The following is a 16,047-nucleotide window of genomic DNA, read 5'->3' on the forward strand; positions in this document are numbered from 1 at the left end:
AAAATGTAGTAAAAAATAAGTCGTATCGCTGCGCTATTCTTTATAAAAGTTTATTTTCTTTTTTTACTTATCAGCAATGTTTATATAATACTTAGTATTATTACAATTACAACATGTGCCTCATTCACTTCCAGCGAATGAAGATAATATTTCATTTTTCTCTGAAAATATAATGACTGTCAAACTGTTTCAAACTGTACAATGGTCACAATCGAGAATATTAATGTACAATTATTTTTGTGAACATTTTCTAACAGATTATCGGGAAGATAATTAAAGGAAATTTATTATTTTCATTATATATATGTTCAAATTCTATCAACTCGTAAACTATTAAACCATTTTAGTCCTATATATAAATAATTAATACTCTATTAAATCATATTCAACAAGCACAAATAGTTCGAATAGTTGTATAACGTCGCCAGTATTTTCGAAAATGAAGAACCGAATAAAAAAAAAACAAAATAGAAAGCAATGAAGGTAACTTAGAACCGTAATGAGTCCGAAAAATTAAGTATAGTCTATAGTACGATTGCGATCACAGTTTACGAAGGTCAAGAACAAACACGCTCCCATCGGATGCAGAAGCACCAACTTTATCTCCTCGACTATTCCAACACACTTCGAAAATTCCTCCTGTACCTTTGTAACTGTGTACCAATTGACCACTCTGCAGAATTAAATACAAGATAAAGTAAGTACAAAATTATGTTATAATTAATGTATAGAAAGGCTATCTTACCTGAGTGGACCAAATATGAACACATTTGTCAAAACTTCCACTAGCAAGAAATTTACCATCGGGACTAAATGCTACACTATACACTGGCTCCGTGTGTTTCGTAAGTTTGTGGATGCATGCACCTCTTTCTACATCCCATAACCTTACGGTAGAATCAAATGATGCGCTAGCTAATGTTAAATTCATATTTGGATTATGAGTTCCAGGGCCAGTTGGCGACCATTTAATAGTATATATTTCTTTGCTGTGAGCTTGAAGATCGTGCACCCATGTATCTTGTTTCATTGACCAAATTTTAAGACTCATATCGTCCGAACAACTGGCCAACAGATTGCCTTGAGGATCCCATTTTATAGCATTAACTTCGTTCTGCAAACAAAATAAAAATGTTACTTAATTAATTCGATTTATAATAACAAGTATTATTGTTTTATAGGTACAGACCGTGTGTCCTTGGAAGCTCTTGATTGGTTTATCAACGTTAAGCTTGCATACATGAATACACTGATCTGTGGAACAACTAGCAAATGATGTATTTGTTTGCCAATCGACATCCAAAGCAGGCGCACAATGAAAACTAAATTGTTGAGTACACTGTCCACTTTCAGCATCCCATATAATTGTTGTTTTATCGACACCAGCGCTCAATATATAGTTCCCGCGTTTATTCCATTTTAATGCGAAAATTGGACCTTTGTGCTGTCCTAAGGTAGAAGCTAATCTACCGTCCGTTGTCCATATTCGTGCATAACCATCGTAACTTCCGGTTGCTAATAAGGTACCGTCGCACTGAAAAGATAGAGAACGTTTAAGTATTTCCTATAAAAATTCTAGAAATAAAAGTAACAATCATTGTACCTTCCAATCCAATGAAGTAACATCTTTGTTACTTGGGACTTCGGTACCACCCTTTTGTATACAGTGACGAAGAACGAGCTGATTCGGTGCCTGAGAATTATCAGACATATCCCAAATACGAGCTGTGCTGTCACCAGAACCAGATGCCAAAAGATCAGTTGTTGGATTCCATGCGCATATGAAAACTTCTGATTCATGACCACGCAATTTTGTAGCTTTACTTGCTGGAATTTCAACAGCGCTAGCGGTAGTTCCTGTTCCTGTTCCTTGTTGCTGTTCATCCACTTCCATTTCTGTCCTATCTCCTCCTCTCTCATTTGTACCTACACCTTCATTGGAGGTGACAACTGTGAACAAATCCATAGATTAACAATTATCAAAGGTCTTTCTTTTCTCTTTTTCTTATAATTATACGTATCAAGAATATTGTTTGCTCCTAGTTTACAGACATATTATAAATTAATATTGAGCTTCATCTTGCCATATCAGTGTATATCCTAATCTCAACAACATATATCATTTAATAGATTAATAAAACATAAAAATTTATTGAACTCTCCTGTCACTGTTATAGCAAAATATATTAGCTCCTAATAGATCCATAAACTAAAGCTGTCCTTTAATGTACCTGGTGTATAAAGGAGGTCTATAAAATTTAATTACTTTTATAAACCAGGGTGTACCAGGATATTAGAATAATTTTAGAATATAAGACAGAGTAAGATCAAATTACCTTCTTCCCCATTTGTGTCTTGTACTTCTGTTTTCACCTGTTGTTTCTGCTGATTAATCTGATTCTGCCTTGATGCAACAACATCAGGCATAACAGCATCAATAAGGGACAATGATTCCACCATTCTCTGTTCAGTGCCATCTTCACCTATTGATATCTCTGCTTCTGTATATTGTAATCCTTTCTGAAGGATTGATAAAAGTGCTGCTGGTGGTACTAATGCTCCATTTATATTACTTTGTGATATATGTGATTCTATACCAAATGTGTATGCAGAATGTTGAAATCCTATAGAAAACAGATAAAGAAATATTAATTAATAAGAAAATGATCAAATGGACAATTATAATGAACATTACAAATACATTTCTGTATGTATTCAAACAATTGTATCTCTCTATCATATTTAACTTACATTTCTTAATAATCCACAAAGCAACAAGTTGTTACTTACTATAAACAGTTATCACAAAAGAAACATAAGGATTATTTAAAAAATAGATGTATATAAACAATAACAATTCAAATCTCGTTGTACACAATTACTTAGAAAGAGGTTATGAGTACTCGAAAAAACATACCAGACTCTTGCAGGTATCGGTAAACCAAGAAATTAACTTCATCGCTAGAGAAGCTCATCGTTCTTAGCCTTCACGATACTAGCACAACATATTTATAGGAAGTTCCGCCAAAAAGTCGCTTTCATTCAGGTCGGACGCCGAGATTTGCCGCGTCGAGGTCGCTGTGAAAGAAGAACTCGTATATATTATACGCGAAACATTACCATTGGTCACAAAATACGAACCGGAGATGTGTTCTAAAATTCTACATCATTAATTTCGAGTAATTCCATCTTATTTTAGAACTGTTCAAAAAAAAAGAAATAAACTAACAGAATCGATTCATGTAAATGTTTTCAGGTGGATTATGAAACGGCGTGACCGTATTTATACAATAAAGCATAATAATGATGTAGCAGCAATAATATGCAATAATACTTTACTGTATATAGAATAGTTTTTAATTAAAAATAATTTGTGAACACTATTGCAGTAAACATTGCGCGTTATGACCGAAAGTTTCAAGTATTTTAATGATGAATACCATTTACAGAAACTTGCCGATAAGTCTGCGATGTTTAACCCTGATTACGAGGAATTCAATACTTCAAAGAGGTTTGTTTTGTTAAGAAAATTAAACATATTTTATTACGTATTTCTTACGTATTTATTAAATGAATGGTACATTATAAAAGGGTTAACCTTTATATACAACAGGTTTCATAATCATTTGTTTGTAATTTTTAAATGTTCAGTGCACATATCCAAATTTGAAAGATACGTATACCCAATTATGACTAATTATAATTTAACGAAATTCATGTTAATTTAACAAATTGTTTTTATATACTTGAATCATTCATTTTGTATAACCTTAGCTCTAAATCTATGAGTACGGATTCCCGGTATTCCTTTGTTAGTTTAGTATTTCTAAAATTTGTATTCCCTAAAATACGTGTTTACCTGTTCATCATTTTTCTGTTCATCCGAATTCGAAGATCATTATAATTATTATAATACAATGGTTATTCAAGTTCTCCAGAGATGAGTTACCATGTACCCTTCTTCTTTCGGATCATGTTTGTTAATATGTTAAGTACAATGGGGGTCTTTGGTGACCGACTGATATAATTTAACCATGGAATTAAAAGAGAATTAAAAGTAACATTAATATTATACTTATTATGCAAAGTAAGAAGCGGAAAATTTAAATTGAAAAATGGAACGTCCGTAACCCGGATAATTGTATAGTGTCCTCTACGGCTGTTTTTACTATGACAGTCAACCTGTCAAATATTGATGTCATGTTTGTACTTTTGATGGTATCGCCCCTATAATTTTGTTTTTTGATCATATCACCTAGTTTTCTACAATAAAAGCCACGTGTAATTACAAAAAGCATAATTATCAAATCAGGGCACCGGAGAAGCTGATTGGTCAGCCCAAGGTCACGAAATATACCGTCCATGCCTCGAAGAAACAGGCGGCAGTGCCGTTTCTGTTCTCTTGGTATATAAGTGCATAGTTGTAAGGAAAGCGCGGCAAGTGATCCGCGTTGTTTTTTTTCTGTTATTAAAGTTGCTGATATATTCTTTTCAACTTGTTTAAAGGCTCGATTAGGAAAATGACTGTAGAAATCGATAAGGAAGAGTTAAAAAAACGATTGACGCCGATACAGTGGCACGTCACACAGGAAAAAGGGACCGAAAGGTATGTGACGTGAATTTAATTTGCCTCTTACGGAACTGGGTATGCATCACTTCATACGTGTTTCTTTTATAAAGTCACATACATGTAAGTATTTTTATTTACATGAAGAAGTTTTTATGGTCATGGCCTAAGATTTTTTGGAAATTTGTACTTTTTCAATTACTACATAAGCAATATTTTTCGATTGATTATGGTATTCATTGCATATGTTTCAAAAGTGATTTCATGCAACTTATTAATAAGTTTTCTGTGTTGCAACATTTATGAGTAATGCCACAATTTTGAATTGTGATGAACAATTTCAATTTTATTGATTTTTATTTCTTGTGCATAACTTTTGATTAATAATCTATTATTAAAAATCTGAATTGCATACTTTAAAATATATTACAACACTCGTGATACAGTTTTCCAAAAATATTGTCTGTATGGTGGAAACTGGGTTTACTTTTAGGTTGACATGAGACCAAAATAACTTTTTCAAGAGCATGTGTTGGCTTGACTTTGCGTCATGACCAAGCAGTTTAAAAATAAAGTATAGGTCTTCATAATTAACTTCCTACTATACAAGCTACTCTATGCTTCTAACCTTTTCTATTTCCTTATACAGACCTTTTACCGGTTGCTACAACAAATTCTATGAAAAAGGCACGTATACCTGCATAATCTGTGATCAAGAATTATTTTCTTCTGATACAAAGTATGACAGTGGCTGTGGTTGGCCTGCGTTCAATGAAGTATTGGATCAGGGACGAGTCAAATTAACCAAAGATACCTCACACGGTAAGCAAATATATGAATTTTAATTTTAATGATAATTCTTTTAGAATTATGCTCGGACTCTTAGTACAATAACACAGTATTTATTACGCATACAATTCTACATTAATTCAAAGTATGTGCTTAAGTGGTACATAGATAAACTTTGCTGTGAAATTTAGTTGATAAATGATAACACTGAATGCTATCACCATAAAGGTTTTATCTGTTTACCATTTTTAAACATTCTTCATTTTTTCTTACATTCGCTCTATCACAAGACCTCTCCTAAACTCTTAGTTTTGATATTCCTAAGCCTTCCACAATTATTACATTCTATTTAATTTTTTATGATATTTTATAAATAGCACAAATGTATGGTTAAACTATTACAATTTCAGCTATTAAAATGTTATGATACATTTTACAATGGTACTTCATATATGCATGTAAATTATATTATTCAAATTTTATCAGTTTTTTTCTTTATCACAGATACATGTATCTTTTTTAATGTATAAAAATAAAATAAGTTGCATAGTTATAATATTATTATTTTTATAAGTTTTTCCCAATTGTATTGGTATAAGGAAGGCAGTACTCCTTTTGTCCTTTACCTTGCATGTTATCGCTTAGAGTGTGATTTGTGTTAGACTTACATCATATATTATATACTAAGATCATAGTTAAGTATTACAATTAACGTTTTTGTATTTCATATGGAGGAAGAAAATTAACATTTCTTATTTTTGCATTATATAGTCTTTTAACATATAGCTTCTGCTTTACATTACATTATGATATTAATATGATTATTATTATTATGAATTTGAAGCATAAATGATGTTTTATGATATTCTGAAGTAGCTTCTTTTTTAAATATAATTAGATATTTGAGTGATACTACTATATTATAATATAAATAAAAATCTTCTAATAAAGGTAATATAAATTATTTCTATGTGCTTTAAATAATTTGTACTTGAAAATGACAAATATTATTTTAGTTATTTTATTAAGTTACCAAGACAGTTAAATATAGAAGAGCATTTTGGAGAACTTCAATTGGATGAGTAAACAAAGGACCAATGTTATGGGTATTGATTAGAACATGTAGCCACTTTTTCTTTTGTATGTATTATTTTTATTAAAATTTATTTTTTTCCTTAAAGTTATTTAGATTTGTGGTTTTAATACTTATCGCAATCGATCTATTGCTTTTATTAATATTAGTTCATTTGTCTTGGTCCTGCTATTGCTGGAAAAACATTTAAAGTGCGCAAATCAAGGTGTTGGTCTCTACGTTTAATCACACTCTATTCTATTTCCTTTGTATTCCTATTGCTCCGCTACCACCACTTCACTCTCACCATTGACACACGAAAACTGCGTCGACAATTGACGTACAGTTGGTGGAAATCTACTACTGCTGATCGCAAACCCAGATATGGTGCGGACCGAGGTGACCTGCTCAAAGTGTGGTGCACATTTGGGACACGTATTTAACGATGGGCCGAAACCTACAAGGAAACGGTTTTGTATCAACTCAGCATCCATAAACTTCCATCCAGCAGGAGAAGAGAAGAAGACAACATCGTAAAAGTGATAGGAAAAAATTTTCAATGGGACTTTCAAATGTTACAAATTAATTTTGTAGAAATTCAAATTATATTTTCCTGTAATTACTTTGTTGTTCTGTGAAAGTTTTGGTACTTTTTCAAAAAGCAAACATGTTAACAACAAATATTTTTCAACAAAATATTAACATTTATTTTATGTGTGCTATGAGCAATTATTTATTATCCATATGCCATGAATTCTAAGTATATTTCCGTGCGTTAGGAAACATAGATTCATTATAAAAAAATATGTATATTTACATATTATGGGTTGATAAAATATATCAGATTAACTTTTGCAATACTGTACTCTTAAACTAGATCTGATTCTGTACATCTAAATGAACGTTAGATAAAACATTTAGCGTGTATAAAAGATCTGATAAGTTAATGTAAAATGTGTAAGAAGTAATTTATAAAAACATTCTATTATTTTTTCATGTTATATGTGATGAATATAATATGTAAATAATGATTATTATTTATTTGTCTTAATACAGCAAATTATATAGAACGATTATTATTTTGTAGTTGCTATAGAAAATCCTTTAGTATTTAAGAAAACAAAAAGTATGATCTTTAATTTTATATTATTAGTATTAGTGTAATATTTTATAGAATTAGAGTGGAAGGAGGAATATCATTAGAAGAACAAGAATTTTTTTTTGTTATAAAATGTTTCCTTATATTGTAACGTTTTAAAACAAACTAAAACGTGTTACAGTACAATATATACGCAAATTCTAGGCATTATTTTTACAATAATTCATTATTCATTTACTGCTTTTCTTTATTTTTAAATTCGACATTGTTAAGTATTAGCTTTCCTGAGAAATCAGATTTTTACCAAATGTTTCCCTGTAATAATGAATGCCAATTTCATTTACAGAGGTACAGTTAAAACGGAAATTTTTATTGATAAATTGCAAGCCGAAAATTGCTGGTGACACATGTAAATAAAATAACGACATCATTACTAGGCCTGATTTTCTTTTTCTTTCTTTTTTTTAATAATTGAGATCTCAAAGCATTTTCAAAAACATCATAAAAAGAGTATTGAAAACATGCGTATACATACTTAATCTGATTTGTGTAGGAACCTATTTTATAGTTCTAAACTGACAATAATACATTTCTTATGGGAATACGTAAATGCACTTGGAACGATAACCGAGATAAAGATGCAAAAACAGTTTATACTTGTCCATATTTTAAGGTCTTGTAATACTATTTTATTTTTGCAATAACAAAATAATAACAATTACTTGAATTTCGCGAATAATACTTAACTTTTATTACAGTAAGGCATATCAATACAACTTTGTACTTTTGTTTATCCCATAAATAAATACTGAATATTCAAAGTACTTGTATGCCTAATTAAGGTTTATTCATTTTTCAAAAATATGGACAAGTCAACTTTGCACCTTATTCGACTCGGTTTTGCGAATAAAAATAAATCTTATAGATAGCTGCTTGTAGCTGAAATATACTTAATAACTGACGCAGTAATACAATGACATAAAATGGACGTTATTTTTTTTTCTAAAGATATTTGTGAAAATGCAGGACCTCGTTCAGTACTTCTGATCGAGTTAAATGTCAATTTTGACCCTGAATTGCAAGTTTCTTTTACACAAATGTATGTTGTTTTTTTTTATTTATTAATACTAGACGTGCACAGTTATTTTGTTTTCTATACCTCCTAAACACTGCTCACAGTACCTAAATAATTTGGAGCAGATGCTGAAATGGAGTAATGTAACAGTTCATATTTTCGCGCAATACTGAGACAAATTTCATACAATTAAATATTATATAGTCCCTGATCCTTTCACAGGTAAATACACATTTATCCTTCAGCATACAGCTCCAAATTTAGGTGTAAGCGCAATACAAACTGAGCTGCTTCGTCTGTCAAGTATAATTAGACATTATTGATTATTATAAAAAAAACTAATCAGGCTTTTTAATATTACGAAAACAATAAACTCAATAGATAATGAATATATTATTACATATACGATCATTCGTTACCAAACGATGTATGCTTTCATTATTTTTTTTTCATTTTTTTTTCTTTTATTATTATTATTTCTTTTACTTTATGCATAATATGTCATTAATCTCTTCGATAGCTATTATATTTCTCACGTGGCGTTCTTTTAGCATTAATGTACGATAAAATCCTATACATAATGAAGATGATAAAGAATAGAAATGACAAGTTCGAAAATCTGTATTTCTTAAACTAAGAATATCCCAAGGTTTCTTTTTTCAGTAATATATGTTTAAGACATAATACAATTAGGAAAGACATTATTACATTTAATGTAGTACAACCATCTAGAAACCTTGTGTTTTTTCTTCTTTTCTTTATATATGAATATTATGAAACAATAATCTTCTGTTGATTTGTATGTATGCATTTGCTTAGCTTTAAACAAAATATTAAATCATTTCATTGATGGTTCAAGATTATAAGGAATCTAGCGCGAGTTTTTTCACGTGTCTAAACATGACAAGACAGGCACTTTATAGTGTCACAAAATGCTCCTATATCTGAACCTTGTTTTAAAATTTCGTCGATCATCCGTTCACTTCTTGCAAGACACGTTAGAGACACAACTTACATTTGACCTGTAATCGAAGAACACACGTAACTGGACAATTAGCCCATAAAAAGATGTTCTTATAATTATATATATATATATCTTAGTAACAAGGTCAATATCCCAACGTGTCTAATCAGCGATGCAAATGAGAAAAATTACTTATATATCTTATCTTACAATTATAAATGAATAGCGTTAAATAAGATTTCGCATGTATTAAAATTTATCATAAATTTCGTTATATGTGAAATCAATTTTTTCTTCTGTACTATATATACACATTAACATAATGCAAAAATTGCAGTGTCGAAATATTTTTTTTTTTTAAATCTATTAAAACTTCAACTTAAATATAACACATAATGATGTCTGCTAACATTTAATGACAAGAACGTGATTCTTGAGAACGTTTAAAACAAGTTAGGCTATCGCTTATTATATCTACGTCATACTGACAGACCAAAGACTGAAAACATATTGCTCTGCTCTCCATAACTTCGTTCAAAAAATATAAGTCTGACACGAAGACCAATTTTTCTTCTTCTTCTACGATTTCTTGTTAAACCATAATAATATATTAGAATAGGTCCTATGTACTTGTTCACATTTCTTTATGATATTATCTAATAAGGTTTTTTGCTATAAATAATGTGTGTTTGTAGCTAACTCTGATCTTCACATTTTAGAGTCAGTAATACTAGTTTTATATCTTTAGAAAATAACTGACAGTCACTTGAAAATCCTCGATACCAGTTTAATATTGGTAGAAGAGCTCTCCAGGCAACAACCCTACTCGTACAATTTATTCTTTATCTTGAAGACTATTTTTAATAAGACATCATAGCGAGCTCTTTGTAACCAATAAAAACTTGTCGAGGAATACTAGATTTCTGCCGTCAGATCGTTCACAGTTCTGATTTAACTTTACCTCCTCGCAACATGCGAGAATCGAGTAATTTAAAAACTTTGAAACCATTTCTCGATACTTTTTTAAGGTATCGGATAAGTTCTATCTATCTATGACCTATATATATATTGTATACACATATAATACATATAATATATCTATGAATTACAGATATGTTACATATATTATATGTATATTTATATATTTATATATGTTTATTATTTATTATATATTATTGAATTATTGTGCCGTTCCGTTTTGGGAGGGTGATTCATTATTTTCTTGTAAAATTATTAACTTTTTTTTGTAATCACGTTGTATGATCACAAACACCACTCTTCTAATGACCTTTAGCAGCTTCCTTTGCCGCCATTATTAAAGGTGTTAAAGAAGCAAGTGGCCTTGCTAGTTTCAGAAAAGGATGCTGCAATTTATCATAAAAGTATAAATTTTATTAACTATTTATTTCATTAATTGGCTCAAACGTAACACGTAATAAATGTACCCTGTACAAATGTATATTGTTAGAATTACCTTGAGTAATTCTGAAGCAGCCGATCGTTTCTCCACTTCAACTTCTAAACATTGATCTAAAAAATCTTGAAAAATTCCTGATAATTTATCTTTCTCTTTAATTTCAGGTTTTCCATTTGTTGCAATTAAATACAACGCTCTCAAAGGATTTTCGTTCAAGTATGGCGGTTCTCCTTCTATCATTTCAATAGCCATTATACCCAACGACCAAATATCAACCTACGTTCAAATTATTTCTGAAGATTGCAATATGATCAATTCAATTCTTATCGGAGCGAATATATTTACCTTTGGACCATATTGTTTTCTCGTAACTACTTCTGGCGCCATCCAATATGGTGTACCAACCATCGTAGTTCGTTTACTTTGTTCCGGTGAAATTTGTGCACAAAATCCAAAATCTGTTAGCTTTACTCCGCCGTCTAGCCCGAGCAGGATATTGTCTGATTTAATATCCCTATGTATAACTTGGTTACAATGAAGGAACTCCAAAGCTTGCAACACTTCTCTACACACCGCTGCTATTTGACCCTCGTCCATACATGTCTCAGTTACAACATCCGTTAAACTACCACCAGGTAAATATTCCATAACTACCCATAATTCCTCACCCACGAGGTAACTATCCAGGTAGTTCACAACATTCGGATGTTTGTTCTCCCGCATAACTAATATTTCATTTATTATTAACTCTTTCTTTGGCTGTTGCGAAAGGTTCATTTGTTTTATTGCAACTTCCATTCCCGTTGATGTTTCAATTGCTGTGTATACTGTTCCCGAAGCACTGAAGAAATAAACAATGAAAAATATTTAAACTCGTTAAAGATATTCTTCGAGATGAACCTGGTATGCTGTAACTTACCCTTGTCCTATCTTTTCCATTTTTGTATATTTTCTATTCGGATCACCTACGCTTACGATCGTTCTTAGCTTTTCTAATATTTCATCGTCCGACATTTTTTTCTTCCTAGCTTTGTCACTTTGGGTTGGTCTCGTTTGATCAGTTGTCGTTGAGGTGGGAGTTGCCTGATTCTTATTTCTATCCAGCTGCGATTGATGCGGTTGTTGCGGTGTACCATTTCGTTGAGGTGATCCTAACGTAGTAGTTAATGGTGGTGGTGGTTCTTCTTCTATCGGTTTCGTATACTGTTATCAAAAAGTTTACTTTTTAATATTTATACGAGTATATAAAATAATATTAAATGGTACATTGTCGATTGTAAACATTACGTACAATTGATTTTGTACGCTCTGGCCTAGCAGAAATCGGTGGTGGCGGAGGTTCATCCTCTTGTTCAGAACTAGTTGCACAAGCATCGGTTGGTGTACTACTCGGACTACTGCTACTTACTCTGTAATTTTATTGTTTCTCAGTACATATTAAAATATGTCTGTATTAGATATAGATTTAAAAGTACAAAAGACTCACCTGCTCAGTGAATGTTGGGAATGAGAACTTCCAGAAGCTTGTGACATTGCTTGTCCACGAATATTTCCTACACCTGTTCCAACACCTATACCCATGCTTCTAGGGCTACTTGCTCTTTCGATAGGAGCTAAAAATGAAAATTTGGTGTTTTTAAATTACTAATGTACAGGTAAAAAATTGATCCTTAGAGTAATATTATTAGCTTACCAACTACTCCAACCATTTTTGTTGTTGTCATGTACTTGGAACCTTTTGTTTCTTTACTGCTACTATCATACCAATTTAAAACATCTAATACAGCTTGTGGATTCTTCTTCTGTTCTTGTTTACTGATGTTACTAGACATAAGCAACCTGGCCCAAGCTTCTGGCATTCCCTAGGATCAAAGATTATGTTTTAAAACAATCGATATTAATGTTACATCTACATATTTAAGGAGGGAATAAACTGATACTAGATACAATGTTTATACTGTTATTAATCTCAATGTTTTCGAAGCTAAGAGAAAATCGTGCAAATATAAAAACATTTTGAGAATTCAATCGGTACCAGGAAGAAATAGTAAGATTTTAAGCAGTCAAACGAATGTTAAATTTCATTCTGCAAGAAAGCAATAATATTAAATGCAACGTTGACTAAAGCATCTATCAATCTACTAAAGCAATTATGCTTCTAAACTATGATAATTCCTAAATCGTAAATAAATAAAGAAAATAGTAACTCAATACTCTTAATTGCAACAAAAACAAACAGTAAAACCAAGTGTATGTATAATAAAAACTATAGGTAAATTATCTTTGTGGTCATTTTGAGATTACTTACTTTTAATGGCAGCTTGAAAGAAATACGTGTCATGTTAGTTTTTCATGTGAAAAAATAATAGGTATAAGAAGCATCAGACAAATTACCAAATTACTTTTCCACAATGTCCATACAAGTGTGAACAAGTGATGAAAATTTAAGTTTTTCAAGGTATGAAAAATCCATCTGAATTTTATATTTTCCATAAAAACAATGTTATCCTGATACAGAGTTGATGTATCATTAAACAATGTTTATTTGGATATTCCATACCGTCGTAATAGCAAAGCAGGAAGCGAGTGCATTTTGAACAATGATAATAAGTTACAAATAGCAAGTAGACTTACTGTAAATTCACCAGTGACAGCATCAAATCCGACGTGTACAGTATGTTCAAAATTAGTGGGATAACTGATATTCGGTTTGTCCTTGTTCTCCTTTACCTTCATTTTGCTTTTTAAGGTTTTTTTCTTACGCTCATCAGAATCAGGTTCTTTAGGTAGTGGACGCATATCCACTGGTAAATTAGGTGCTGATTCACCTCTGAAATATATTTAAAACTTATTGTTAATCGATCAGATCAAATAGCTTTCTGTGTTTACCTTTATACTTTATACACAGGTAATGACATATATTGATGTGGAATGTATCCAAGTTATTATTTATACATTATGTTTGTTCTTTACATATAAATTCAGATAAGAAAATTCTTTAAAAATTACATATTATTTAGGATCAATTATATGCATATCATACATTATAATCATAAGGTACTTTAGTATAACTGCGTATGGAGACTTAAAAAAATGGTCTCCCACATCAGAATGTCATCGCGTCTGAACTGTAAGATTTTATTTTTAGCAACCACCAAATTAGTGTCTGTTCCTCTATTTTGGGGGAGATGTAGACTTCTACATATTGCAGACAAAATAATAAGAATGCATAACTTAAAGCCAACCTTTCATAGCATATAAATCCAACACAATTCACTATTATATTTATGATAGTTTAATACAAAATCAACTGAAATGTAACTCCTATTAATTTTAATAGATTTCTTTCTTCAAAATTTCATACTATTAACAATAGTTCTAAGGAAGTACGATATGTATTATTAAATATTGAACATGTTATTTGAAACTTAAATTACCTGTTTGATGTAAGTCGCACAGGAGGTGCAGGGGGTTTATCCTCTTCATCTGACATGTTGTCCCTGCTTCTGTCTCTTTGTTGCCAATCTATCTTATGTTGCTGTGCGTCTATTACTTAAAGGCTGGTTTAATACTATTACTTCCTACCACAGTCGTCTTATTTATTGTTATATTACACAAATTTGAAAAGATTAGGGATTCGAATCACAGTAAATAAAGAATCCTTTATGTTGACAAGAGCACCAAGTTCTCCCTTGAAAACACGATATTCTAAGATCCATTCACTTCTATTATGAAGAAAAGAAGTGAATTTTATTAATTTAGTAGATGTATCGAAAAGACGTTTCGGATACCGGCATTATACGAGGAGCACGGTTAAAAGACTTGACGACCGGTGGGGAACATCGAACGAAACAAAGGTGCCCCTCCTCGTGGGTGACAGTTTCGATAAGGTAAATCGACACAATTTATGAAAGATCTTTTGTCCGTTTGGCGAATAGTCACGGCGTCTACGAACGGGTCAATGTCGTGGGTATGGGGTGTACTCGAATGCAAGAGATATACACAAGCACCTCCGAAGCGTGATTCACGCACGGGTGCAGACACCGCGCCGCATCCACGGGCCTCTACTTTTTCTCTCTTTCTCGACCAGCTTCGTATACGGATTTCTCTTTCGTTCTTAAGACGATTTCACTCTTTCCTTTTTTTCTCGTATTTCAGCACTCTCGAAAGAAAAAATACGGTTGTATATTCGTGTATATATGGCGCCGCTTTATCCACACGTCCGTAATGTGCCGCGTTTGGGCACGGCGGAGGCGGAACCACGCGGCGCTCTAAGTCTTATCAATGGCACCTCATCGCGTACATGTAATCGACGCCCAATGTCGAATTTCTCCCTATTCTTCTCCACGACTTTTTCGAGGTTGATAAGAAGTCTGAATCACCACCGCCGCCGCGGTCTTCTGGCACTGCACAGCGCCTCCACCGAAACACCGTTCACTCCCTCTCTTTCTTTATCTTTCTCTTTCCTTTCCCATTTCTCTTTTCAACTTTTTCCTTTAATCTTTTATCTTACTTTTTTCCCACCTTATCGTTTACCTTATACACTTACAAGGTTAGTACACTTAATATACACATATCGATATATTTATTTTTATCTATCTGATTATTCTTAGTTAACACGAATATATGTGTATATGCAAGTGTGTGTATACGTGATTAAAAAAAAAGTAGAATAATATAGATTGAAATGGTGGTGATACTGTATGTATATATGTACATACATACATATATACTATAGCAGCTACACTAACGCTCCAAGCGAACCAGGGGTCAAACTAATGCACGTTACACAGTGACTACAGTGGCTACAAATCTAACAAGACTGGACGTGCCTTTGTTTTCGAAGGGTCTTTTATTATCAATTTTATTATCAAAATATAAAACACTTTGCATTGCACAGTGACTACAGATCCAACGAGATTAGACATGCCTTTGTTTTCAAAGGGTTTTGAATTTCTGCCTTGAGAATGGACGCCATCTGCTCTATCCTGGTACAAAAATGTGAAATACTTCGCACTGCAACAGTTCAACGCACGTTGATGGTAATCCAGTCCTCTCAATACT

General features: G+C 31.9%; 3 protein-coding genes across 7 annotated transcripts; 1 reads left to right on the forward strand and 2 right to left on the reverse strand.

The window, feature by feature from the left end:
* Window positions 1–34: 34 nt before the first annotated feature.
* On the reverse strand, window positions 35–3,078 carry LOC114874535 (F-box-like/WD repeat-containing protein TBL1XR1). Its single transcript, XM_029183896.2, has 6 exons — window positions 2,918–3,078; window positions 2,337–2,624; window positions 1,604–1,950; window positions 1,190–1,534; window positions 746–1,114; window positions 35–673 (listed from the first exon to the last, which is right to left on the reverse strand). Exons 1-6 carry the CDS (start codon window positions 2,973–2,975, stop codon window positions 542–544), a joined length of 1,539 nt encoding a protein of 512 aa, XP_029039729.1. The 5' UTR covers window positions 2,976–3,078; the 3' UTR covers window positions 35–541.
* A 252-nt stretch (window positions 3,079–3,330) lies between these two features.
* Window positions 3,331–7,459, forward strand: LOC114874537 (methionine-R-sulfoxide reductase B1). Of its 3 annotated transcripts, none has more exons than XM_029183898.2 (4): window positions 3,331–3,511; window positions 4,507–4,606; window positions 5,217–5,389; window positions 6,775–7,459. In XM_029183898.2, the coding sequence occupies exons 1-4, from the start codon at window positions 3,430–3,432 to the stop codon at window positions 6,963–6,965; spliced, it is 546 nt and encodes a 181-aa protein (XP_029039731.1). In that variant the 5' UTR covers window positions 3,331–3,429; the 3' UTR covers window positions 6,966–7,459. The 3 variants fall into 3 exon arrangements, with proteins under 3 accessions (XP_029039731.1, XP_029039733.1, XP_029039734.1); XM_029183900.2 differs by having other exon boundaries at window positions 3,340–3,511; window positions 6,811–7,459; XM_029183901.2 differs by lacking the exon at window positions 3,331–3,511 and adding an exon at window positions 3,586–4,405.
* Window positions 7,460–8,579: 1,120 nt separating this feature from the next.
* LOC114874534 (serine/threonine-protein kinase Pak) lies at window positions 8,580–15,611 on the reverse strand. Of its 3 annotated transcripts, none has more exons than XM_029183895.2 (9): window positions 14,421–15,611; window positions 13,618–13,813; window positions 12,677–12,845; window positions 12,470–12,596; window positions 12,275–12,380; window positions 11,903–12,186; window positions 11,329–11,824; window positions 11,041–11,259; window positions 8,580–10,930 (listed from the first exon to the last, which is right to left on the reverse strand). In XM_029183895.2, exons 1-9 carry the CDS (start codon window positions 14,474–14,476, stop codon window positions 10,847–10,849), a joined length of 1,737 nt encoding a protein of 578 aa, XP_029039728.1. In that variant the 5' UTR covers window positions 14,477–15,611; the 3' UTR covers window positions 8,580–10,846. The 3 variants fall into 3 exon arrangements, with proteins under 3 accessions (XP_029039728.1, XP_046142203.1, XP_029039727.1); XM_046286247.1 differs by having other exon boundaries at window positions 12,275–12,383; XM_029183894.2 differs by having other exon boundaries at window positions 12,275–12,392; window positions 14,421–15,609.
* Window positions 15,612–16,047: the final 436 nt, after the last annotated feature.

Source organism: Osmia bicornis, chromosome 6 (genome assembly GCF_907164935.1).
Source record: "Osmia bicornis bicornis chromosome 6, iOsmBic2.1, whole genome shotgun sequence".
NCBI lineage: Eukaryota > Metazoa > Arthropoda > Insecta > Hymenoptera > Megachilidae > Osmia > Osmia bicornis.